This window comes from Rattus norvegicus, chromosome 2 (assembly GCF_036323735.1).
Source record: "Rattus norvegicus strain BN/NHsdMcwi chromosome 2, GRCr8, whole genome shotgun sequence".
In the NCBI taxonomy this organism is placed as follows: Eukaryota; Metazoa; Chordata; class Mammalia; order Rodentia; family Muridae; genus Rattus; species Rattus norvegicus.
In genome coordinates this window covers 39,955,591-39,978,664 of record NC_086020.1, presented here as the reverse complement: position 1 = coordinate 39,978,664, position 23,074 = coordinate 39,955,591, and the positions used below count along the sequence as shown (strand labels likewise).

Here is a 23,074-nt window from a genome sequence, read left to right as displayed (position 1 = left end):
ATGTATAGCTATATTAAACTGTATCATAATATATATGTATATATATACACACACATCTGTATCGATATTTTACATATGGAATTTGAAAGTTATAGCTGTTAAATGTCTAATTTCTTAGCTGTGTTCTATGTCAAAAGAATTAAATTCTGGCTAGACAAAGTCTTTTTAAAATTTAAAAAAGTTTTTTGGTGTTTTTCTAGACTGGGTCTCACTATGTAGCTAAAACGCACCGTGTTGACCAGACTGGCTTTAAACACACAAAGATCCACCTACGTCTCTCTCCCAAGTGCTGGGATTAAAGGCATGCACCACTATGCCTGGCAAAGTCTTTCTATTGTGACAATGACATTTTTGTTAAGAAAACTATGGTATTATCTTAGATCTTCTTGGTGGATTTCACTATAAAATGTTTATTTCCTATTAACCTATACATAGATGCTATAGATTTAATAGGAATAATAACCAGTTATCACTTTGAGTGTATTGTCTGTTCTTGGGAGGACACACACATACAAATTCTAGATATTTATGTAAGTGTGTGCATGATTGGTTTGACTTATAAGTTGGGTATATTTGATATTATTTGTTAATATATTAACCATGTGGGTCAGGAGTTAGAATTTTTTTCTGGAAATAGTTGAGTAAATGCTTTATTCTGTGGACCATTTAGTTTGTATTCATTATTGTTATTGTCTGTAAGTTATCACTCTTAGAGAAAATTTTCATGTTATCCTAATATTATCTATTTTAGAATCTTTCCTCTACTAGACTCTTCTGTTAGTCTGTATTCTCCCTTATCCAAAATTCAAAGTTAGTATGTTCTACGTTGTTTTAGATTTTAATAGCATGGTATTAATGGTTTTTATGTTAAAGATTTAGAGTATCCAGTATCAGCACTGAACTGTGGCTAAAAACACTTACCCCACCAAGCCCTGTACCTTGTTATATAGCACGTGAAATCAAAACAGTCTTAATTATATTTAGCATATGCTAAGTGATTAAGGAAAAAGCTGCTCTCGTATATTTAAACACTTTCTAGACCAAGCTTCAAGCTTGGATTGAAAGTTGTTTGATTGTTTGTTTGCTTTTGGTCAAGCTTTTTCTTTGCAATATTAGTAGTGAAGTAGCTGTTGAAAGCTGACTGAGGAGTTCTTTGGTGTGGGCATTGTGAAACTTCAGTAAGGAAGATTTTAGGAGGTTCTAAGAAATAGTGCTTTTTATTGCTTGCTTTTGATTGAACTCTTACAAAATAGAGGGAAGGTAACATGGCCAGAGGGTAGCATGCCTGGGGGCTACATCAGAATATTGGGCTCATTACCTCGTAGCTATGTGATGTGAGCCAGTTACTGCCTTCTCATTTTCTGTGTGTAAAACAAGACTAGTTCTGCCAAATTTATTTCTAGGGCAAGGAGTGGATTAGTGTGTGTGTGCGTGTATGTATAAAACCATTAAAACACTGCCTAGTGTGCTAATATTAAAGTTACTATTTTAATTTAATTACAAGGTTGTCTCATTTTATAGTCACCCTTTGGCAAAACAAAATAAAAAACAAAACAAAAAAACCCAAAAAACAAAAGCCAGTCAAATATACTTTAGACTAATTTCTTTGGTTGCTGATTTTTTTTTTTTTTCTTTTTTTCAGAGCTGGGGACTGAACCCAGGGCCTTGTGCTTGCCTGGCAAGCACCCTACCACTGAGCTAAATCCCCAACCCCCCTATGTAATTTCTTTAACTAAATGAGGCACTTCAGGTTCTGGTTGAAATGGCTCAGCAGGTAACACTCCTTGCTACCAAAGCTGATGACCTGAATTGAACCCCAGAACCCACATGCTGGAAGGAGAGAATCAACTTCCAAAAGTGGTACTCTCCCCTCCACATATGCTAGTGTGTGTGTGTGTGTGTGTGTGTGTGTGTGTGTGTGTGTGTGTGTGTTTGTGTGCGCACGCATGCGCACACTTGCAAGTTCATGCAGGTACACACACACTTGTAAGGGAGTAAATAAATACATGACAAATTACATGAAAACATCTTTAAGGTAAATTTGCTTTTTAAGGCAAGACTAGTAATATAGCAGCATATTATTAACAATTGTGTGTTAGCTGGTCATCTAAAATTATATTTGTTTATTGCTTTTAGAATAATACAATCTTTTAAAAAGTTTGTTATGTAGAATTCCAAACAGAAATACTATACACTAGCTTCATAATTTTAGTAACAAATCAATTTCTTTTTCATTGTGCTTGAAAATGGAAACAGGAATGCCATCTGTCTACTGCATTTGTACCTTTTTTTTGTTAATGAATTGGTGCAAATAGTTATCCAAATATGGAAAAATTTTTATAACATTGTATATGAAGTGTAGGTTAAAACAGTGTAGTGCCAAAAGTTGATCATTAATAGATTGTAAATGCTTGAGTTTAATACTGGGGACTTGATAATATGTGTTTAAGGCAATTTGAAAGAAAGCATTGCTGTAGTTGAACCTTTGTTTGATTTGAATTCACAGAAATGAGTTTATTCAATTACTGGATAAGTGAGTCCTAGGAATGTATTGCCTATCAGTAAATTTTTTGAGCTATAGATGTGAAGGGATATTTTAAGAATATTTTCTTAAATATTTTTATTTTCTACTTTCATTTATAGTCTGGGAGAACTCTTATACTTCTATTATAGCCCCTAATATTAGCTTCTTATTTTCATTTTCAGTATCTCCTAGATTGTATTTCTTAATATAACATGCTGTATACCAGTAATTTCTGATAGTGTTTGCAAGTAGCTTCTTTGTTCTTTGAAGCATAAAATTATACTTTTAAGAAAATTGGATGGGTTGGAAAGATGGCTCATTGGTTAAGAGCCCTGTTTGCTCTTCCAGAAGTCCTGAGTTCAGATCCCAGCAACTCCATGGTGGCTCATAACCATCTGTAATGAGATTCGATGCCCTCTTCCGGTGTGTCTGAAAACAGCTACTGTGGACTTATATATAATAAATAAATAAATCTTTTCAAGAAAAAGAAAGAAAATTGGACCAAGAGACCAATTGGACCAGCATGGCTGTTTTAGGAGTCAGTGTTTTAGAACAGAACTAGAGTCAACTCTTTGACTCAATACAGGTTACTTACAGTGGTTTCGTAATATTATAAAAAATAATTAAATTTAAATTGTTAGCATTAATTTCAGATGCATTTGTACACATGTACCATTTTGAGCTTGGATTCATATGCATTATTAAACTAACCTCCTTTCCTTCACTATGATAAGGCTAACAATGAATTAACTATTTTTGTCTAATTCTATAACAAATAACACACCATTTATTATATCCTACATATTTCTAGCCACATAGAAAGTACTTTATCTTTATGTAAACAAGATCATAGTACTGTTATTTTTTCATTGTTTTAGATGAAAAAATTAAATAACAGAGGTAAACGATTTGTTCAAGGTCAGAAAGCTAGTATTGGAGTCATGATGTAAGTAAGCATAGACATTCTGCTATTAAGATTTACAGTCAGTAATTTTTTCATTCAGTGTAGGGCCAAATCAAGAATGTTGTCTTAGGAAGAAGTTACATTTTTGGTTTAGAAGAAATCTCTTCTAGGTATATCGTAAAAAGTAGTAGATTGAGAACTATAGTGCAGCAAGTTCTAGTTGAATTGGAACACTGCTGACTTTAAAAAACAAAAAACAATAAAACAAACAAACAAAAAAACCCCGAAGGCCTTCCAGTCTACATCTGTGCCCTGGAGCTGCTCTTCCAGGAGTATTGTCACTCCTAAGTTGTCAGGTGAGGCCACTACTTTTGTTCCAGTAACTGACTGAAGAAGGACCTTCCAGGAGCCACAGGGCACAGAAACCATGGGCCAGCCAGGTACAGGATTCTTTTAGTTTCCATCAGAGCCCTGGAACAAACGCAGTGAGACAGCTCTCCACACCCAAATCTCCAGGAGTGCTGACACACCTAATATCATAGGCTAAGAGGAACAACAAGCACCCATGAGAGACAACAAGACCAACGAACACCAGAAATAAACAGGTGGCGAGAGGCAATCAGAGAAACCTAAGCAACAGAAACCAAGGCTACTTGGCAGCATCAGAACCTAGTTCTCCCACCAAACCAAGTCCCAGATACCATAACACACCAGAAAAGCAAGATTCAGATTTAAAAATCACATCTCATTATGATGGTAGAGGAGCTTCAGAAGGACATAAATAACTCCCTTATAGAAATATAGGAGAACACAGGTAAACAAGTAGAAGCCCTTAAAGAGGAAACACAAAAACCCCTTAAAGAATTATAGGAAAACACATCAAACAGGTGAAGGAATTGAACAAAAACATCCAAAATCTAAAAATGGAAATAGAAACAATAAAGAAATCACAAAGGGAGACAACCCTGGAGATAGAAAATCTAGGAAAGAGATCAGGAGTCAAAGACGCAAGCATCACCAACAGAATACAAGAGATAGAAGAGAGAATCTCAGGGGCAAAAGATACCAAAGAAAACATTTAAATAGTCATCAAAGAAAATGCAAAATGCAAAATGTTCTTAGTCCAAAACATCCAGGAAATCCAGGACACAATGAAAAGCTCAAATCTAAGGATAGTAGGTATAGAAGAGAGCAAAGATTCCCAACTTAAAGGGCCAGTAAATATCTTCAACAAAATTGTAGAAGAAAACTTCCCTAACCTAAAGAAAGAATTCACATGAACATACAAGAAGCCTACAGAGCTCTAAATATATTAGATCAGAAAAGAAATTCCTCCCGTCACATAATAATCAAAACACCAACTATACAAAACAAAGACAATATTCAAAGCAGTAAGGGAAAAAAGGTCAAGTAACATACAAAAGCAGACCTATCAAAATTACACCAGACCTCTCACCAGAGACTATGAAAGCCAGAAGATCCTGGTCAGATGTCATACAGACTGAAGGGATCACAAATACCAGCCCAGGCTACTATACCCAGCAAAACTCTCAGTTACCACAGATGGAGAAACCAAGGTATTCCATTACAATACCATATTTACACAATATCTTTTCACAAATCCAGCCCTACAAAGGATAATAGATGGAAAACTCCAACAGAAGGAGGGAAACTACACCCTAGAAAAAGCAAGAAAGTAATCTTGCAACGAACCCAAAGAAGAGAGACACACAAACATAATTCCACCTCTAACAACAAAAATAACAGGAAACAACAATCACTATTCCTTAATATCCCTTAACATCAGTGGACTCAATTCCCCAATGAAAAAGACATAGACACAGACTGGACACTTAAAGAGGACCCAGCATTTTGCTGCATACAGGAAACACACCCTAGAGACAAAGACAGACACTACCTCAGAGTAAAAGGCTGGAAAACAACTTTGAGGCAAATGGTCCCAAGAAACAAGCCGGAGTAGCCATTCTAATATTGAATAAAATCGACTTTCAACCAAAAGTCATCAAAAAAGAAAAGGAAGGACACTTCAAAGGAGAAATCCACCAAGATGAATGTACAGTCCTGAATAGCTGTGTTCCAAATTCAAGGGCACCTACATTCATGAAAGAAACCTTACTAAAGCTCAAAGCACACCTTGCACCTCACACAATAATAGTGGGAGACTTCAACACTCCACTCTCATCAATGGACAGATCATGGAAACAGAAACTAAACAGAGATAGAGTGAAACTAACAGAAGTTATGAACCAAATGGATTTAAGCTATATCTATAGAACATTTCATCCTAAAACAAAAGAATATACCTTCTTCTCAACACCTTATGGTACCTTCTCCAAAATTGACCATATAATTGGTCACAAAATAGGCCCAACAGGTACAAATAGATTTTAATAATCCCATGCATCCTATCAGATCACCACGGACTAAGGCTGGTCTTCAATAACAACAAAAACAATAGAAAGCCACATACACATGGAAGATGAACAATGCTTTACTCAATGATAACTTGGTCAGGGAAGAAATAAAGAAATTAAAGACTTTTTAGAATTTAATGAAAATGAAGGCACAACATACCCAAACGTATGGGACACAATGAAAGCTGTGCTAAGAGGAAAACTCATAGCTCTGAGTGCCTCCAAAAAGAAACAGGAGAGAGCATATGTCAGCAGCTTGACAGCACACCTAAAAGCTCCAGAACAACAACAACAAAAACGGGCAGATATACCAAAGAGGAATAGGTGGCAGGAAATAATCAAACTCATAGTGGAAATCAATAAGTAGAAACAAAAAACTATATAAATAATCAACAACACCAGGAGCTGGTTCTCTGAGAAAATCAACAAGATGATAAACCCTTAGCCAAACTAACCAGAGGTCACAGGGACTGTATCCAAATTAGCAAAATCAGAAATGAAAAGGGAGACATAACAACAGAATCTGAGGAAATTAAAAATATCATCAGATCCTACTACAAAAGCTTATATTCAACAAAACTGGAAAATCTGGATGAAATTGATAATTTTCTAGACAGATACCAGGTACCAAAGTTAAATCAGGATCAGATAAACCATCTAAACAGTCCCATAACTCCTAAAGAAATAGAAGCAGTCATTAAAACTCTCCCAACCAGTAAAAGACCAAGACCACTGGGTTTACTGCAAAATTCTATCAGACCTTCAAAGAATACCTAATAAAATATTCTTCAACCTAGTCCACAAAATAGAAACAAAGAACACTATCCAGTTCCTTCTATGAAGCCACAATTACACTTATACGTAAACTACACAAAGACCCAACGTAGAAAGAGAACTTCAGACCAATTGCTCTTATGAATATTGATGCAAAAATACTCAGTAAAATGTTAGCACACCAAATCTAAGAACACATCAAAATGATCATCCTTCATGATCAAGTAAGCTTCATCTCAGGGATGCAGGGGTAGTTTAATATATGGAAATCCATCAACATAATCCACTATGTAAACAAACTTAAAGGAAAAAAAACTGTATAATCATCTCATTAATTGCTGAGAAAGCATTTGACAAGCAATATACAGCAAGCCAGTAGCCAGCATTAAACTAAATGTAGAGAAACTTGAAGCAATCCCACTAAAATCAGGGACTAAACAATGCTGTCCACTCTCTCCCTACCTATTCAAGTTTTAGCCCGAGCAATCAGACAACAAAAAGAGGTCAAAGGGATACAACAGGAAAGGAATAGGTCAAAATATCAGTATTTGCAGATGATATGATAGTATACTTAAGTGACCCCAAAAATTTCACCAGAGAATTCCTAAACCTGATAACTTCAACAAAGTGGCTTGATTTAAGTTTAACTCAAATGAATCAGTAGGCTTCCTCTACTCAAAGAATAAACAGGTTGAGAAAAATTAAGGAAACGAGACCCTTCACAATAGCCACAAATAATATAAAATACCTTAGCGTGGCTCTTGCCACGCTCTTGCGAGTGAAAGAATTCCATGACAAGAACTTCAAGTCTCTGAAGAAAGAAATTGAAGATCTCAGAAGATGGAAAGATTCCCCCATGCCCATGGATTGGCAGAATTAATATAGTAAAAATGGGCATGTTGCCAAAAGCAACCTACACATTCAATGCAATCCCCATCAAAATTCCAACTCAATTTTTCATAGTGTTAGAAAGACTAAATTGCAGATTCATTTGGAATAACAAAAAATTTAGGATAGTGAAAACTATTCTCAACAATAAAGAACTTCTGCGGGGGCTGGAGAGATGGCTCAGTGATTAAGAGCACTGACTGCTCTTCCAGAGGTACTGAGTTCAAATCCCAGCAACCACATGGTGGCTCACAACCATCTGTAATGAGATCTGATGCCCTCTTCTGGTGTATCTGAAGACAGCTACAGTGTACTTATATATAATAAATAAATCTTAAAAAAAAAAAAAAGAACTTCTGCGGGAATCACCAGCTCTGAGCTCAATCTGTATTACAGATCAGTTGGTATAAAAAACTGCATGGTATTGGTACAGAGAGGCAGGTAGACCAGTGGAATAGTTTTGAAGACTCAGAAATCAACTCTCATTCCTACGGTCACTTGATCTTTGACATAGGAGGTAAAACCATGCAGTGGAAGAAAGAGAACATTTTCAACAGATGCTGGTTCAACTGGAGGTTAGCATGTTGAAGAATGCAAATTGATCCATTCTTATCTTCTTGTACAAAGTTCAAGTCCAAGTGGATCAAGGACATCCACCTAAAAACAGATACACTGAAACCAATGGAAGAGAGAGTGCGGAAGAGCCTGGAACACATCGACACAGGGGGAAATGTCTAAACAGAACACCAATAGTCCAGGATCTAAGATTAAGAATCGACATATAGGACCTCCTAAAATTGCAAGGCAAAGGACACTGTCAATAGGACAAAACAGCAACCAAGAAATTGGGAAAAGATCTTTAACAATCATATATTGATAGACTCCAGAGAACCAAGTAACCCTATTAAAAATTGGGTATAGAGCTAAACAAAGAATTCTCAACTGAGGAATATCAAATAGCTAAGAAACACCTAAAGAAATGTTCTACATCCTTAGTCATCAGGGACATGCAAATCAAAACAACCCTGAATTTTCACTTCACACCAGTCAGAATCCCTATGATCAAAAACTCAGGGACAACAGATGCTGGTGAGTATGTGGGGAAAGGAACATTCCTCCACTGTTGGCTTGCAGTTCCTCAGAAAATTCGACCTAGCTATTCCACTCCTGGGCATATACCCAAAAGATACTCCAACATATAACAAGGACACCTGCTCCACTCTGTTCATAGCAGCCTTAGTTAAAATATCCAAACACTGGAAAAAGCCCAGATGTCCCTCAACATAGGAATGGATACAGAAAATGTACATTTCCACAATGAAGTACCACTCAGCTACTAAAAACAATGACTTCATGAAATTTTTATGCAAATTGATGGAATTAGAAAATATCCTGAGTGAGGTAAACCCAGTCACAGAAGAGTATGCATGATATGTCCTCACTGATAAATGGATATTAGCCCAAATGTTCGGAATACCCAAGACACAATTCACAGACTATATGAAGCTCAAGAAGAAGGAAGACCAAAAATGTGGGTGCTTCTGTCCTTCTTAGAAGGGGGAATAAAATACTCATGGGAGGTAGAGGGTAGGACAGACTTGGGAGGGAAAGAGGAGGGGTTGGGATAAAAGGTGGGCAGGATAAGATGTGGGAGGAGAGGGATGATATACAGAAGGTCAGGCATTTGAACAGAGGTGTGTAGCAATGGGGGATTGGAAACTGGGGGTAGCCACCAGCAATTCTCAGATGCCAGGAAAGCAAGAGTCTTTCAGAAACCAATCCCGGATGAGATTAGCTAAAATGCCCAACAAAGGGGCAGAAGGCCCCTGGTTGGGGAATGGGGCCACCTCCTCATTTCCAAATTTAACCCAGAATTGCTCTTGTCTAAAGGACATATGGGGATAAAGTGTGGAGCAGAGACTGAAGGAAAGGCCATCCAGACACTGCCTCACCTTGGGATCCGTCCATCCATATACCCAACCCAGACACTATTGCTGATACCAAGAAGTGCTTGCTGACAGGAACCTAATATAGCTGTTTCCTGATAGGCTCTGCCAGATCCTGACAAATACAGAGGTGAAGCTTACAGCCAAGCATGCGACTGAGCATGGGATCTCCTATGGTGGAGTTAGAGAAAGGACTGAAGTATGTATAGGAGTTCCTATAGGAAGAACAATAATACCAACCAACCAGACCAGCCCACTTCCACCCCCCCCCCCAGCTCCCAGGGACTAAACTACCAACCAAAGAGTACACAGTGGAGGTACCCGTGGCTCCAGCTGCGTATGTAGCAGAGGATGGCCTTGTCTGGTGTCAATGGGAGGAGAGGCCCTTTGTCCTGTGAAGTCTTCATGCCCCAGTGCAGGGGAATTCCAGGGCATGCTTGTGTGTGCACCTGTACTTACTCTGTGGAGTCTGGGACAGGTATCTTCTCTGTTACTCCAGGGTGGGGAGGTGGAAGTGGGTGGGTAGGTGGGGGACAACCCTCATAGAAGTAGGGAGTGGGGGATGGGATAGGGGGTTTCTGGAGGAGAAACTTGGAAAGAATGTTGGATAACATTTGAAATGTAAATAATTAATATATCCAATAAGAAAAGGGAAAAAATGACGATAAATGGAGGCATATCCAACCATGACTGAAAAAGTATGTCAGTCTCAAATGAAGAAAACCTCCATAGCTTTACAGTGATTTTTGAGAGGATAAGGCTATAGCATTGTTTACAATATTCATCTGTTTAAAGAGTAAAAGGAAAATGGAAATGAAGCAGAATATCTAGTTAATAAAAGTAGTTATCAAGCAGGAAATGGAAGAAAATTTGGAAGCTAGAGTTTAGACTGGCAGAGATGTTTGACATGATTTAAAGTAGTAAAAGGGCTAAGCCAGCACCAGGAGAACACAACAAAAACGTTAAATCAAATATTAAGAGCTAAAAAATTTAAGAAAACTTTTCTTTAGTGAAAATATATGTATTTATTGTGATATTGTTGCAGTCACCTAAGAATACTTCAAGTTACATATTATATAGTAATTACAGTGGACCATAACATAAGAATGAAAAGAAAGCAGTCAAATTGAAATTTTATAATGTTGCTGCTTTTAGTAATTCTGGCATTATCATTTTAAAATTCAGAAATTTGTATAATAGAAATAAAGTTATTATTGTGTATATTTTTCATTAAGAGAAATACACAATTATTCCCTGTGATTTCCCACACGTGTATCTCAAATTTAACATGTTTAAACACATGTCATAATTATTCTTGGAACCACAGTTCTATTTAAACATGGCACTAGGAAAAATGTAAGAATTGTGTATCTTGGGTCTTCTAGTCAACTCTTTCTGTATGTTACCAGTTCTCTTGATAATTTTTGTAACTGTAATCCATACCCCCTTTTAAAGTCAAAAAATGACATTTTTGTATATAATATTTGTTGTTTGGTTGTTACAAATGTGTCTCACTAGTCAGAGCCCTAGTCAGAGTGGAGCTGGTTATGTAGAGCAGGCTGAACTTGAACTCCTGGAGTTCTGCATTCTGAGTGCTCGGATTAAGACTGTGCACCAGCATGTCTAGCCCTCTACAAAATATAAGACAGTTATTTTTTCTACCTATGGTTTTTTACCTTAATTTCAAAGACTTAGCGATGAAGTATTTATTGATTTTTTTTTTTGTATGTTGACTATAGTCTGCCTATGAGGGCAATGTACAAATGATGGTGTTGAATATATTTAAATACGTGAATGCTTTATATGGAAGAATCTAGTCTTCTAAACACATACACGAATAATTGTTTCTTCTTATACAGAAGACTATGAAACTTCTTATTCTGTTAATTCTCCAAAACAAAGATAGTTTCCTGTGGGTTCCTTGAGTTAACTTAAATATGAATATTAAAGAATATAATTTAGTCACCTAGATAGCCAAGGCTTCTTTACAAAGCCTTAATTAGCCACACCTTTGCCAGATATTTCTTCTTATTTAGGGATAAGCACTGATGTTGCTTGTAGCTAACTATTTTGTGTATTTCATATCTGTAAACAATACCATTGAACTGTCCTCATGAGTTATGGAAAATATTTAGGAGGACCACTTTTCACCTCCATCCAGCTGAAGTATTCTCATTTTTCTTGCTAAATTGGTATTTAGTGTTTATGATTTTTGTTTTCATGCTCAAAGTGAGATGGACAATTAGCTGCGATTATTGATTTTTATATAACCTAAGCTTTTGAATTCTTGGAGATTAGTCAGGATCCTTTTCTTTTATCACTTAGACAATAAACTGTGACAGATACTTGAGCTTATATTCAGACACAACTATTCTGCTAATGTCCTTGAAAAATCTGTCTTCCAGAGTCCCATTGGCTTTTTCCTCCAAGCCCTTCTCCAAAGTTGTGACCCTCCTTACTTTATGTTTTCTGAAGTTTGACAGTGGTTTCCTTGAGCATGACTTTTTTATTTATTCTTATCACTGAGGAGTCCCCTTTGTTCTAGACTCATTCTTATTTTCTACACAACATTCACTGCTCTTCTTTTGGGGTGAAGGCCAGTGGTCCAGATATTAAGACTCGAGTGTATCAGCCACTTAGGTGTTCAATGAACTTTTCTCCAGCATTCTTGTCATCTTCCTTTTCAGTCTTTATTGTCTCTCACCTTGTTTTTAGCTTCTCTTTTCTCCTTCCTGAAAGTGTATGGTTCTAGCTCTTTCCTCTGCTTTTAAGGGGGCAGAAATGGCGAGTGGTATATGAAATTACTCTGGGTGTTTCTCAGCCCCCCAGGGTTCAGTATTGTCTGGTCTGACCAGTCACTAAGGTGAAATATATATGAAACATTCCCTCTCCTAATAATTTATTGATAAACCTAACTCTACAGTATCATTCTTTACAGTATTGGTTTTGTGGTCATTTTTCCAGTAATAAAAGCAGTGCTTTTGTTAGGTGTGATGAAATAAATATACCTGCAGTTCTAACACTCAGGAGACAGAGGCAGGCAGCCTGGACTACATAGCAAGACCCTGTCTTAAATTGTAGAAAATAAAAACAATCTAATCAAAGCAAAACATAATAGAATTCAAGATCACCATAGAAGAACATTTGACATGCCCTTTGCTGCTTCTGTTTGTTGGTTACTGTAAGGATTCTGTTTATATCGCAAGGGCCAGAACATCATAAACTGCGTGTATTTATGTTATCATAAAATGATTAAATGTGATGGCAAGTATATAGCTGTGCCTAAGTAGTACATACTTTATGTCGGATTATGGGTTTTTTAAAATACATTATCTTGTGAAAGTTTGTCTAGTGCCAGAGTATTGCATATCTCATGAATTTACATATGCTTTCTAGTTTTGTCTGTTACTTAATTTATTGCTTTGTTTACTAATCTGTGTTTTGTGTGAAATAATGAATTGCACAGTTGAATATTACCATGTGTTTTTCTGGGATTTAGGTTGTGGAAAATACCCTTAAAGTGAATCCAGTATTGGGCCCACAGATGTTTCAACGAATTCTACCCTATGTTTTCAGAGGTGTTATTGAAGGCGAGGTAAGATGGTCTTGAACGTCCTGTCCTATGCAGTATAGGACTCCAGCTCCTTTACTCTTTTGCATTAGAAAAACTACATCTTTTTGTCATTGATGATTGTGAAATGAAAGCTTTATGATTTGGATCATATTTAGTTGGGTAAATTTTGAGGATAATAACATAATTTGCTATATATTTCCTCATATAAAAACTATAGATTTTTTGGTGTCTGTTTGTGCGTAGGGTGGGTATTGGTGCATATGTGTTTTTGTGTGCATGTGGAGGCCAGAGGCTATGTTGTGCCTTTTCCTAATTACTCTCCACTTTATTTTTTGAAGTAGGATCAGTGTCTCTCTCTCTCTCTCTTTCTCCCTCTCTCTCCCCCTGCTTCTTTCCCTCCCCCATCCCTCTCCCTACCTATCCCTGTGCATCCGTCCCCCCACACTACCTGGATTTTTCCAATTGTCTAGACTGGCTTATGAACAAACCCTACTTCTACAGCAGACACTTTACCACTTTAGCCATCTCTCTGGTCCCTAATTTCAGCCCTAATTTGTGTAACGATAACTAGTAGTGATATAGAGATATAACACACATATAGTTATTTAGAAACTTTGTAAGAATTCAAGCAATATTGACAGATTATACTACACAGAGCAACACAAAGAAAAATGTTGTTTTATGTCCCTGAAGGAAAATGTTATTTTTAAACTGTTGATACCGTATCGTTGATTTTTTTTTAAATACCTTTAAAAGTACCTTAACACAAATTTACATGCCCTGTATTTTAATTGTGCAGAGGTATCCAGTAGTGATGTCCATCTATCTTGCTGTTATGGGTCGAGTCTTACTACAGAATGCCAGTTTCTTTTCTTCACTTCTCAATGAGATGGGACATGAGTTTAATCAGGAGGTAAGAGTCTGCATGCTTAAAAGTTAAGAAGTCTGTGACCATGTATATATTGGAGATAGTGGATGAAATAGAGAATTTTTGCATCAGTTCTTTTGAAGCATTGAGCTCTTTACATTTTAAGTCTTTTAACAATATGGATTTTACCTGTTGCCTGGAGTAGACATAAGAACAGTGAGACTGGAGAGATGGCTCAGCAGTTAAGAGAACTGATTGCTCTTCCAGAGGTCCTGAGTTTAATTCCCAGCAGCTCACAACCATCTGTAATGGGATCCAATGCCCTTTTCTGGTGTGTCTGAAGAGAGTGATACTGTACTCACATATATACAATAAATAAATCTTTTTTTTTTTTTTTTTTTGGTTCTTTTTTTCGGAGCTGGGGACCGAACCCAGGGCCTTGCGCTTCCTAGGTAAGCGCTCTACCACTGAGCTAAATCCCCAGCCCCGTCTTTTTTTTTCTTTTTTTAAAAAGTAAGAACAATGGTCCTGTAAATAGCAGGTAAAGTCTAGTAGTTTGTTCTAATCCAATATTAGTAATTTAATTTTTACTTAGCTATAGCATAGAATTTTGACTTATTATGTCCATGGTTTTTCTTTACTACTTCATAATCTCAAACAGGAAAACTTTGCATATATTCATGAACTATCATATTTCCTCCCTGTAATGAATTTAATTTAAAATCATGGATGAGGAAGTTTCTGTTCTCATTATAATGGAAGGTAACTTTTGAAACAACATAAATGTATTTAAAAATCAGTTGTGTGACTAAATAGCATATGTAATATTCTGCAAGACTTTGAAGTTTTCAATCCATGTATTTAGACTGGAGGGAGGTAATGATGCAGTCTGTTACCTAAATAAGTGGAAAGATTGCCATGGAGAATTAAACCACAAATTTGAAATCCTAGCCTTTGTTTCGGTGAGTTGCTAGAAGAAATGTTTTCATTAGTCTATTGTTTTTAACCAGGATAAGGACTACTTAAAAGTTTTTCAGGGGGCTGGGGATTTAGCTCAGTGGTAGAGCGCTTACCTAGGAAGCACAAGGCCCTGGGTTCGGTCCCCCAGCTCCGAAAAAAAGAACCAAAAAAAAAAAAAAAGTTTTTCAGTTTAATTCAGTAAAATCTTTTAGTGATTCTGGCAGTATACTTTTCAGCATAAATTTGATGTGTTTTTGGAAATAGTATTTTTAAATCCACAAGAACTCAGTGATAACGTTTGTAGTCCTAGCTCATAAATGGGAAATATTAGAGAGCTGGTGAAAGTCCCTCTGTGAGTGTATGGCTGAGTTGGAGTGCAGCCCACTGCTCTGTGTCAGTCTAATGTCTCAGGGGCTCAGTCCTCTGCTCTCACTCTTTCCACAGTAGAGTCCTTGCTAGGCACTGGGTAGAGGTGACTAGAAAGCTCATAGTCTCTTTTAAGGGGAAAAGTACTTAAATGCTTTAATTATGTAAGCATTGTGCTAGAAATACAACCAACTTACTGTGGGAACAGAAAAGCTATCAACTGCATTAACAAAACAGCTTTTAATTAGAAAAATACAATGACCTGTAGTTCTGTATCAACATTGGATCTGGTTAAATTCAATTGTATTTTAGTAAGATATTATTAAGTGACTTAACTGCAATTAAACAGAGAGAATTATGAGCTTTTAAAAATGCTTTAAAATATAAATATTAAAATTACAGTTCTTATTGGACACTTAAAATAACCTAGTTTTAGTTCTCATATAATCAAATCAACCTGTAACACTTATCCCATTCACATTTTGTAACTTTGAAAGCAAATACTTTTTAAACTTGAGATTTTAAGTTTTATTATGGAAACGATCTACTATTCTTTATCTTTAGCTTCTTCCAACCTTAATTTTCCTTGCTTTGTTTCCTAATTTTGTACTTTTTTTAAATTTTAATTTGAAAGGTTTTTTTGTTTTTAATTTTGTTTGTGTGTGTGTGTCTATGTGTGGATGTGTTCACTTAAGTGTGGTGGCCATGAGGCCAGAGGCGTCAGAGTTGCATAGAGCTGGAGTACCAGGTGGTTGCCAGCTGCCTGATTGTAGGTGCTGGGACTCAAACTCATGGCCTCTGAAAAAGCAGGATGGCCTGTGCACTTGCCTACTGAACCATCTCTTCAGCTCTGTATTTTATTGTTTGAGTTTTAACTCTGTGTGTGTGTGTGTGTGTGTGTGTGTGTGTGTGTGTGTGTTTCAGTCTAGTGTTGACATCTCTTGATGTGTAAGCTCCTGTCTGCCTGGATATTAGGTTCCCTCACTGCATTTTATCAACAGTGGCAATGCTGGAACTGTCTTTGGCCCTGCTTTACAGAGGAACAGGAAATTTAGCCTTGACCTTATTTGTCCTGTTGACAGGTCATTTGTTTGTACCAGAAGTCGGAATAGAATATAAAAGGAATAATTTGGGATTTCCATGTTTAGGCTATTATGTCTAGCTACTTCTGTGTTGTTCTGGGATCCAGATTGTGTGTTATTGAACCTCTTCAAGATATTTCTTTTCGAGTTAGATTTGAGTTTTAACTCATAATGGGTATTTCCTTACAAAAAACAGTTTACTATAATCTAGTCCTTTACTCTTTAATCTCTTCTATTCCTTTTAGGACTCCATGGTCCTAGGCTTTCACTGTGGGTTTTTTTTGTTTGTTTGTTTGGTTGGTTGGTTGGTTGGTTTTTTTTTTTGCAGTTTCTTGAAAGCGCTTTATATTAAGAGATTCTGGATAACCTACTAATAGCATAAGGATTGCATGCAATTCTGACTTTTGAACTGATGTGTGTGGACTTTTGATCACATTGCTTATTTTATCTTACTTATTACCTGCTATTATCATCTTGTTGGATCTGTATTAAATGTTAGTGTCTCTGGAATTGCTGTTCTATTTAAATACATAGAGGAATCCAGTTTGTTCTTTTTGTAAATTCTACACACATGCTTTTTGGGTATTTGTTATCATTTCATCCAAATACTTACTGCAGTTCTCTGCCAGTCTTCACTAACCGTCCATAATGACCTCAGCGTTTGTACAGGTACTACAATTTCCTGATGATCGAGGCACTTTATTCTCCATTTTATTATTAATTCAGAAATCTTTTCCGTATTTATCTTGAATATTTTAGTTTGGTTATCAGCTAAAAATTCCATTCCATAATAATACCTTACCTTTGAAAAATGAATGCAGTAAGTGAATGAATTGAACACAAGATGAACAAAATACAATCAAGTTTTAGATCAATTGACTCACATATGACTCTTGTAGTTTTTTGTTGTTGTTGTTTGTTCATTTGTTTTTGTTTTTGTTTTTTTTTTTTTTTGGTTCTTTTTTTCGGAGCTGGGGACCGAACCCAGGGCCTTGCACTTCCTAGGCAAGCGCTCTACCACTGAGCTAAATCCCCAACCCCTGTTCATTTGTTTTTTAATGCAAGAGTTAACACTTTTTCTGATTTAGCTATTAAACACCTTGGACTGCTTAAAATTAAATATTCCTGTAATGTTTGAAATTTAACTCTAATATACTTAATACAATTGTAGATCTCACCCCCCCCCAAAAAAAAGCGCTTTTCTCTCCCATGTTGCAGACTGTTACCCTTCATCCAGAGCACCCCAGCCTCTCATTTTTCTTTTGATTCCTTATTACTTTTATTCTAGTGTAAAAATTGTATTTTCTGGGAATCTGCTCCAGTGTCCTAAGCTTTGGTTTTGTTCTGTGTTCAGCAGTTTTGGGAGCAATGTGTTTATCACGAAGGCAAGTGAGGTACCAGGCTTGAATACTTCCTAAAACTTTGTGCCCTCCGCCCCTGAGTGTTTATCTTAATTCTGGGCCTGCTCCTATATCATGGCTGAGCTGCGGCCTGTGTCTTGGGTTTTGTGAAGGCCATCAAATAAGAAGAGGTTTTATATTTTGTCAGTTCAAAAATAAAAACAGTGGTAATATATACTGACATGAAAATTACAGTTTTTTGTAGGAGCACAAATGACGTTTCATTTGTTACCTGTTGTTTTTGGTGATGCTGGGCTGTTATTGTCACTGAGACTATGTGGCCCACAAAGCTGAAATACTTGATACTTGACCCTTCACTAGAAAAACTTACTGACTATCCCAGTCGTTTATTGACTAAGGTTCCTGCTGCCCAGCTTACTGTTAAATGTTGCTGTTTATTAAATATTTTTATAATAAATGTGTTTTAAATAAAATTACATTGAAATAATTTGGTTTTGCTGATTTAATTTTATTTTAGCTGTGTATATCAATGCAGCCTTCGTTTTTATCAATTACATTTTTATCTTCCCATTGTTTGGAATGTTTCGAGATAGTACCTTGCTCTGTAGACTAGGCTGCCCTCAAACTCATCTGAAGGCTAGACTAGCCCCAAATTCATGGCAGTTCCACTGCCTCAATCTTTCAAGTACTGGATTATTAGTTACATTTCAATCATAGAACTCCACAGTTCCTTTATAATGACTGTGATTTGCTTTTTAAATTTTGCTTACCATATATTAATTTTAGTAAGTTTCCACATAACACCTGTACCATTTATTTTACATTAGATATGCAATGAGGACATGGTGGTGTAAATTAGATTGTTGTGCTCCAGGTATAAACTAACCTGACTTGATCGAGTGTCATAGTGATAATGTTGCAACACCTCTAAACCTAATGGTGTGCTATCACCTGTTCTGCTTACTTAGTAAGTAGGTTTTAAACAGTGTCATAGTGATGTATGTCCTAATATATCCTAGTAATTATTGAAATAACATACAGAGCCTAGAGTGACGGCTTAGCAGTTTCCAGCATAGACTGTTCTTGTTGAGGACCTGAGTCCAGTTTTCCATACCCACACTGACAGCTCACAGCTGCCTATAACTCCAACTATGGGAATCCAGGGCCCTTTTCTGGGTTCCCTGAGTACTTTATTAGAGTGTGCACAAACCCAGCACAGATGCCCTCATATACACATAATTTAAAAATCTTTTAAAAATACATACGAATCTAAGGTCATTTTTTTTCTTTTTCTTTTTTTTTTTTTTTTTTGGAGCTGGGAACCGCTAAGGTCATTTTTATTTGATTTTTTTTTTTAAGTGGCACAATTACTGACAAATAAAAGTGTATTTATCTTTTGGACAAGACTCAAATCCTTAAGTCATGATATTGTATTAGATATATGTACTTTAATTTTCCATTCCACCCCAAATTTGGGGTCCTACTGTAAGGAAAGGAGTTAAGAAGAGGACTACAGTGTTAGAACTGGGAACTGTGTTGAGCTTAGTAGTTCTTGAAGCAACATGTAGATATTGCTGTTTTGATCATTTTAAATATTGTTTGAGTTCATAGGCCATCTCAGGTATAATACATAGTGTAAGGAACTCACATATAAATAGATTTCAACTAGCAGTTGCTTGCCTGTGCATTAGAAATGATGTAACTGCTAACTAGGAAAAATGTAGTGGTCTTAAAGTGGAAAAGAATAAGAATGGATTTTATATGTCCAGATTTTTTTCTTGCGTGTGAGAGAGTTTTATTGGGGGTGGGGGGGAGAGCTAACAGACAAAGGGGGGAAAGAGAAGACAGGATGTCCAGATTTTTTTTTTTTGAGGTGCAGATTTTTTTTAAATTAGATTTATTTACATTTCTTTTTTTTTTTTCTTTTACTGGATTTTTTTTTCTTTTTACTGGATATTATTTCTTTTACATTTCAAATATATTCCCTTTCCTGGTTTTCCGGACATAAGCCCCCCTCCCCTCCCCCTCCCCTTCTTCTATGAGGGTGTTCCCCTCCCCATCTACCCCCTCCCAATTCCCCTACATGGGGTGGGCAGGTGGGGGGTGTCTACTATGGCAGGACCAAGGGCTTCTCCTTCCATTGGTGGCCAGCAAGGCCATCCTCTGCTACATATGCAACTGGGATGTCCAGATTTTTAAGGTAGAGGTTTAGCGTTAAATATTTATTTCCTTAAAATAAAAGTAGAAACCTATGTATAAATAAACCTCACAAATAGATCAGTTTTCTTGATCTTTACCAGGGAGGGAAAGAGAGAAGGATATCCATCTCTCTGAGGATGTTACTCAGACCTACAAGCCTTTCTTTCATAGCGGTGTCTACCCTTGTGTTGGGACATCAGTGAGCACCTTTGCCCGCCTGCCGAGTCAGCACAGACTCAGCCATCTCTCCTGTTTGGTAATATGTTCATTTAGTTCACCTTCGGTTTCATTGATTTTTATAGCTGTTATAGGGAATGATTTGTTTCTTTTCCTTTGACTGCAGGTTAGGATTGCAGTTAATCGGGTCCTCTGAGAGGCGGCATAACAAATCAGACTCGCAGATTACAGAACATTGAACAGTAATCATCAATTTGAAAGAAATTATCATCTAAATACAAATATGTGTACTTTTTCAGTATATCAGGAAGACGGTCTTGATTTATTTATTAAGTGATATTACTCAAAATACCATTGGCTACATAAAGGTTTTGAATACTTGTCTTTGTCTCTCATGATCAATTGTAGTTAGCTTTTGGTTTTTTTTAACTTTCTCTCCAAACCAAAGCTTGTCCCAAATTCCATGACCTTGTGTTTGTGCACTTGAACTTTAACCATTTCTCAGGTTTTAGTCATCGACAACACTTACTCATGTTCAAACAAAATTTCAGATATTGTGAGGTGTCTGTCTCCTTTCTTTCAGATGGATCAGCTTTTAGGAAATGTGATTGAAATGTGGGTTGATCGAATGGACAACATCACACAGCCCGAGAGAAAGAAACTTTCAGCTTTGGCTTTACTTTCTCTTCTGCCTTCTGACAATAGGTATGGAAATGAAATCTTGATTTCTTTCTTTTTCCTTTCCTATATTTTCATGTGTGTAGGTGATTTTCCTGAATATGTATGTATTCACCATGTGTGTGCAATGGCCATGGAAGCCATAAAAAGGGTGTTAGATCCCCTGGAACTGGAGTTAAAGATGGCTTGTGAGCCACCATGTGTGTGCTGAGAACCCAGGTCCTCTGGAAGAGCAGCCAGTTCTCTTAAGCCCTGAGCCAGCTTTTTAGCCCAAAGCTGTTTTCTTTAAGGCATACAAAGCTTGGTGTTGTGACATGCACTTACAATCCCAACACTCTGGAGGCTCACTATGCAGCCTGGACCACAGAAAGAAAACCTTAAAGGAAAACAGAACAAATAATCAAGTGACTGTGAGGATGTCTGTGCTGCCTGAGGAGCATGCCTCCTGAGCCACAGCTTCAGGGCGAACACACACGGGGAGTTCTCAGGTCACCACCTGTAGATGGCGAGTACCTTTCTTTCCATCTTTCTTGCTGCAGCCACTCTGCAAGGACCCCCACTCCCACCCCTCCTCTCCAGTACACACAACTTTAGATTGAATTTTAAAGACATAAAGGCGTCTCTACAGACTGAGACTGTGAGGAAGATGACGTCAGTATATGATGATCTTTATATTTTAGGGATTTTTCCAGAGACTCATTACCTAATGATAAATTAATGCCACGAGCCTACTAATTTTTTTGCAGCTGTTCAGTATAATTTCCTTTCTGTTTTAACAGTTTCATAGCTAAAATACTTTACAAATTCTGAATGTTCAGTTTGAATTCCTCTGCCTTTAAAAGGCTTATAGTACATATGCACAGAGGGTAGTAGTTCCCTCAGCTGATTTTTTAATGAAAATAATGTATAGGCTTATTTACTTATGTCTTATTTTCATGTTTTCAAAGGGATTTTTCTTAAAACTCATAGGTTAAGCAAACCATACTCTGAAGAAACAAATGATAGTAATCCTTTGGTATCCACTCTAAACTGGCAATCCATTTAGTATGTGTGTTTTTAAGAGTTTCACATAGACATATGACATATGAATTTTGAATTTTATTTGTTTTAGCTTCAAGTGTGTCCCATTGGGGAGTGGTTAATGTAAGCTCATTGATTGATTTAAACAGGGATCAGTAAAGCAGCAAAATGTATGTCTTGCTTTCCTGGAAAAAATGCTTTGTGAAAAAATTTTCTGCACTTCTGGTTTTTGACTGCTGGAATTCAAGTGTGTACCACCACATCTAGATGTTTTTGGTGATTTTTTTAAAAAATACATTAGACTTGTAATATTGTAAGGTAGAAAAGTAGATTTCAAAGAGTTACTTTTTTTGTATAGTTTTGGAAAAGGCACCAAGGATAGATGCTTTATAAAAAGAAACAGGGTCTGATTCACAGTGTAGGAGGCTAGAGGTTCAAGTTCGTGTAGACCCTCCTTGATCTCCTGCCTCAGGAGTTTTGGTGGAATTAACATGATTGTTCCTAAGTGGATATTCATCATAGTAGACTTAACTCTACCTTTAAAAAATTGTAATTATTTTGCTTTTTAAATTATACAGAAGCTCTAAGGCCATTTTCATGTAAATATATAATGTACTTGAAGATATTCCCCCATTTTCATCTTTTGAAGTAAAATAAATCTTTTGTAGTATTTTGTCCATAAATCCTTACATCTAAGAGAAAGGTTTTGAGGCAAGATTCACCTCTCGTTACTTTGTTTTTGGTTTTTGTTTTATTTTTTTTTTCTTCCTGTCCTTATTTGAGGCTGAAACCTGCTAGGTAAGTGTTCTAACACTGGGCTACACTCCTAGCTCTTGATTTTTATAGCACCTCACTCATGGACTAAGTGGTATCCCGAAAGAACTATATTAATCCCTTCCAAGGGCGGTGTCCTTTATGACCTCATCACCTGCCACTAGGTGCCACTTCTGAGAGCCATCCACCTCTCAACATTCTCTGTGGAGATTCATGATCCATGTTTGGTAGTAGAAGCAGGTTTCAAGTGATTCTGCAAAGCTGTCCCTCCCCTGGGGAAGCTTACTTGATAAAAAAGTTTCTGGCTTATATTTGATTGGTTGTTGTTTACTGGTCTATTTTGAATGACATGGAAATCATATATAAACATATATACTCCGTTGTTTATAAATCTTGATGCTCCTGTTCAGATCTTCTATCACCTTTTCACTGTGAATGAGTTATTTAACTTCTTTATATCTGTCTCTTTAACTATGAAGTGAGCCTAATCTCACTTAAAGCACTGATGCTGATAGGGAAACAGTTCATCTAAGAATTTGGTACA

At 36.7% G+C, this 23,074-nt stretch overlaps 1 protein-coding gene across 5 annotated transcripts in view; it reads left to right on the top strand.

Annotated features, from left to right (window-relative positions):
* The window catches only part of Ipo11 (importin 11), a 173,170-nt gene that overhangs the window by 97,821 nt on the left and 52,275 nt on the right, over positions 1-23,074 (top strand). For all 5 annotated transcript variants that reach the window (XM_063282684.1, XM_063282685.1, XM_063282683.1 and 2 more), the window contains 3 exons: positions 12,971-13,066; positions 13,845-13,958; positions 20,642-20,763. In XM_063282684.1, the coding sequence (XP_063138754.1) occupies positions 12,971-13,066; positions 13,845-13,958; positions 20,642-20,763 (332 nt within the window). The remainder of the gene's footprint in view (positions 1-12,970; positions 13,067-13,844; positions 13,959-20,641; positions 20,764-23,074) is intronic.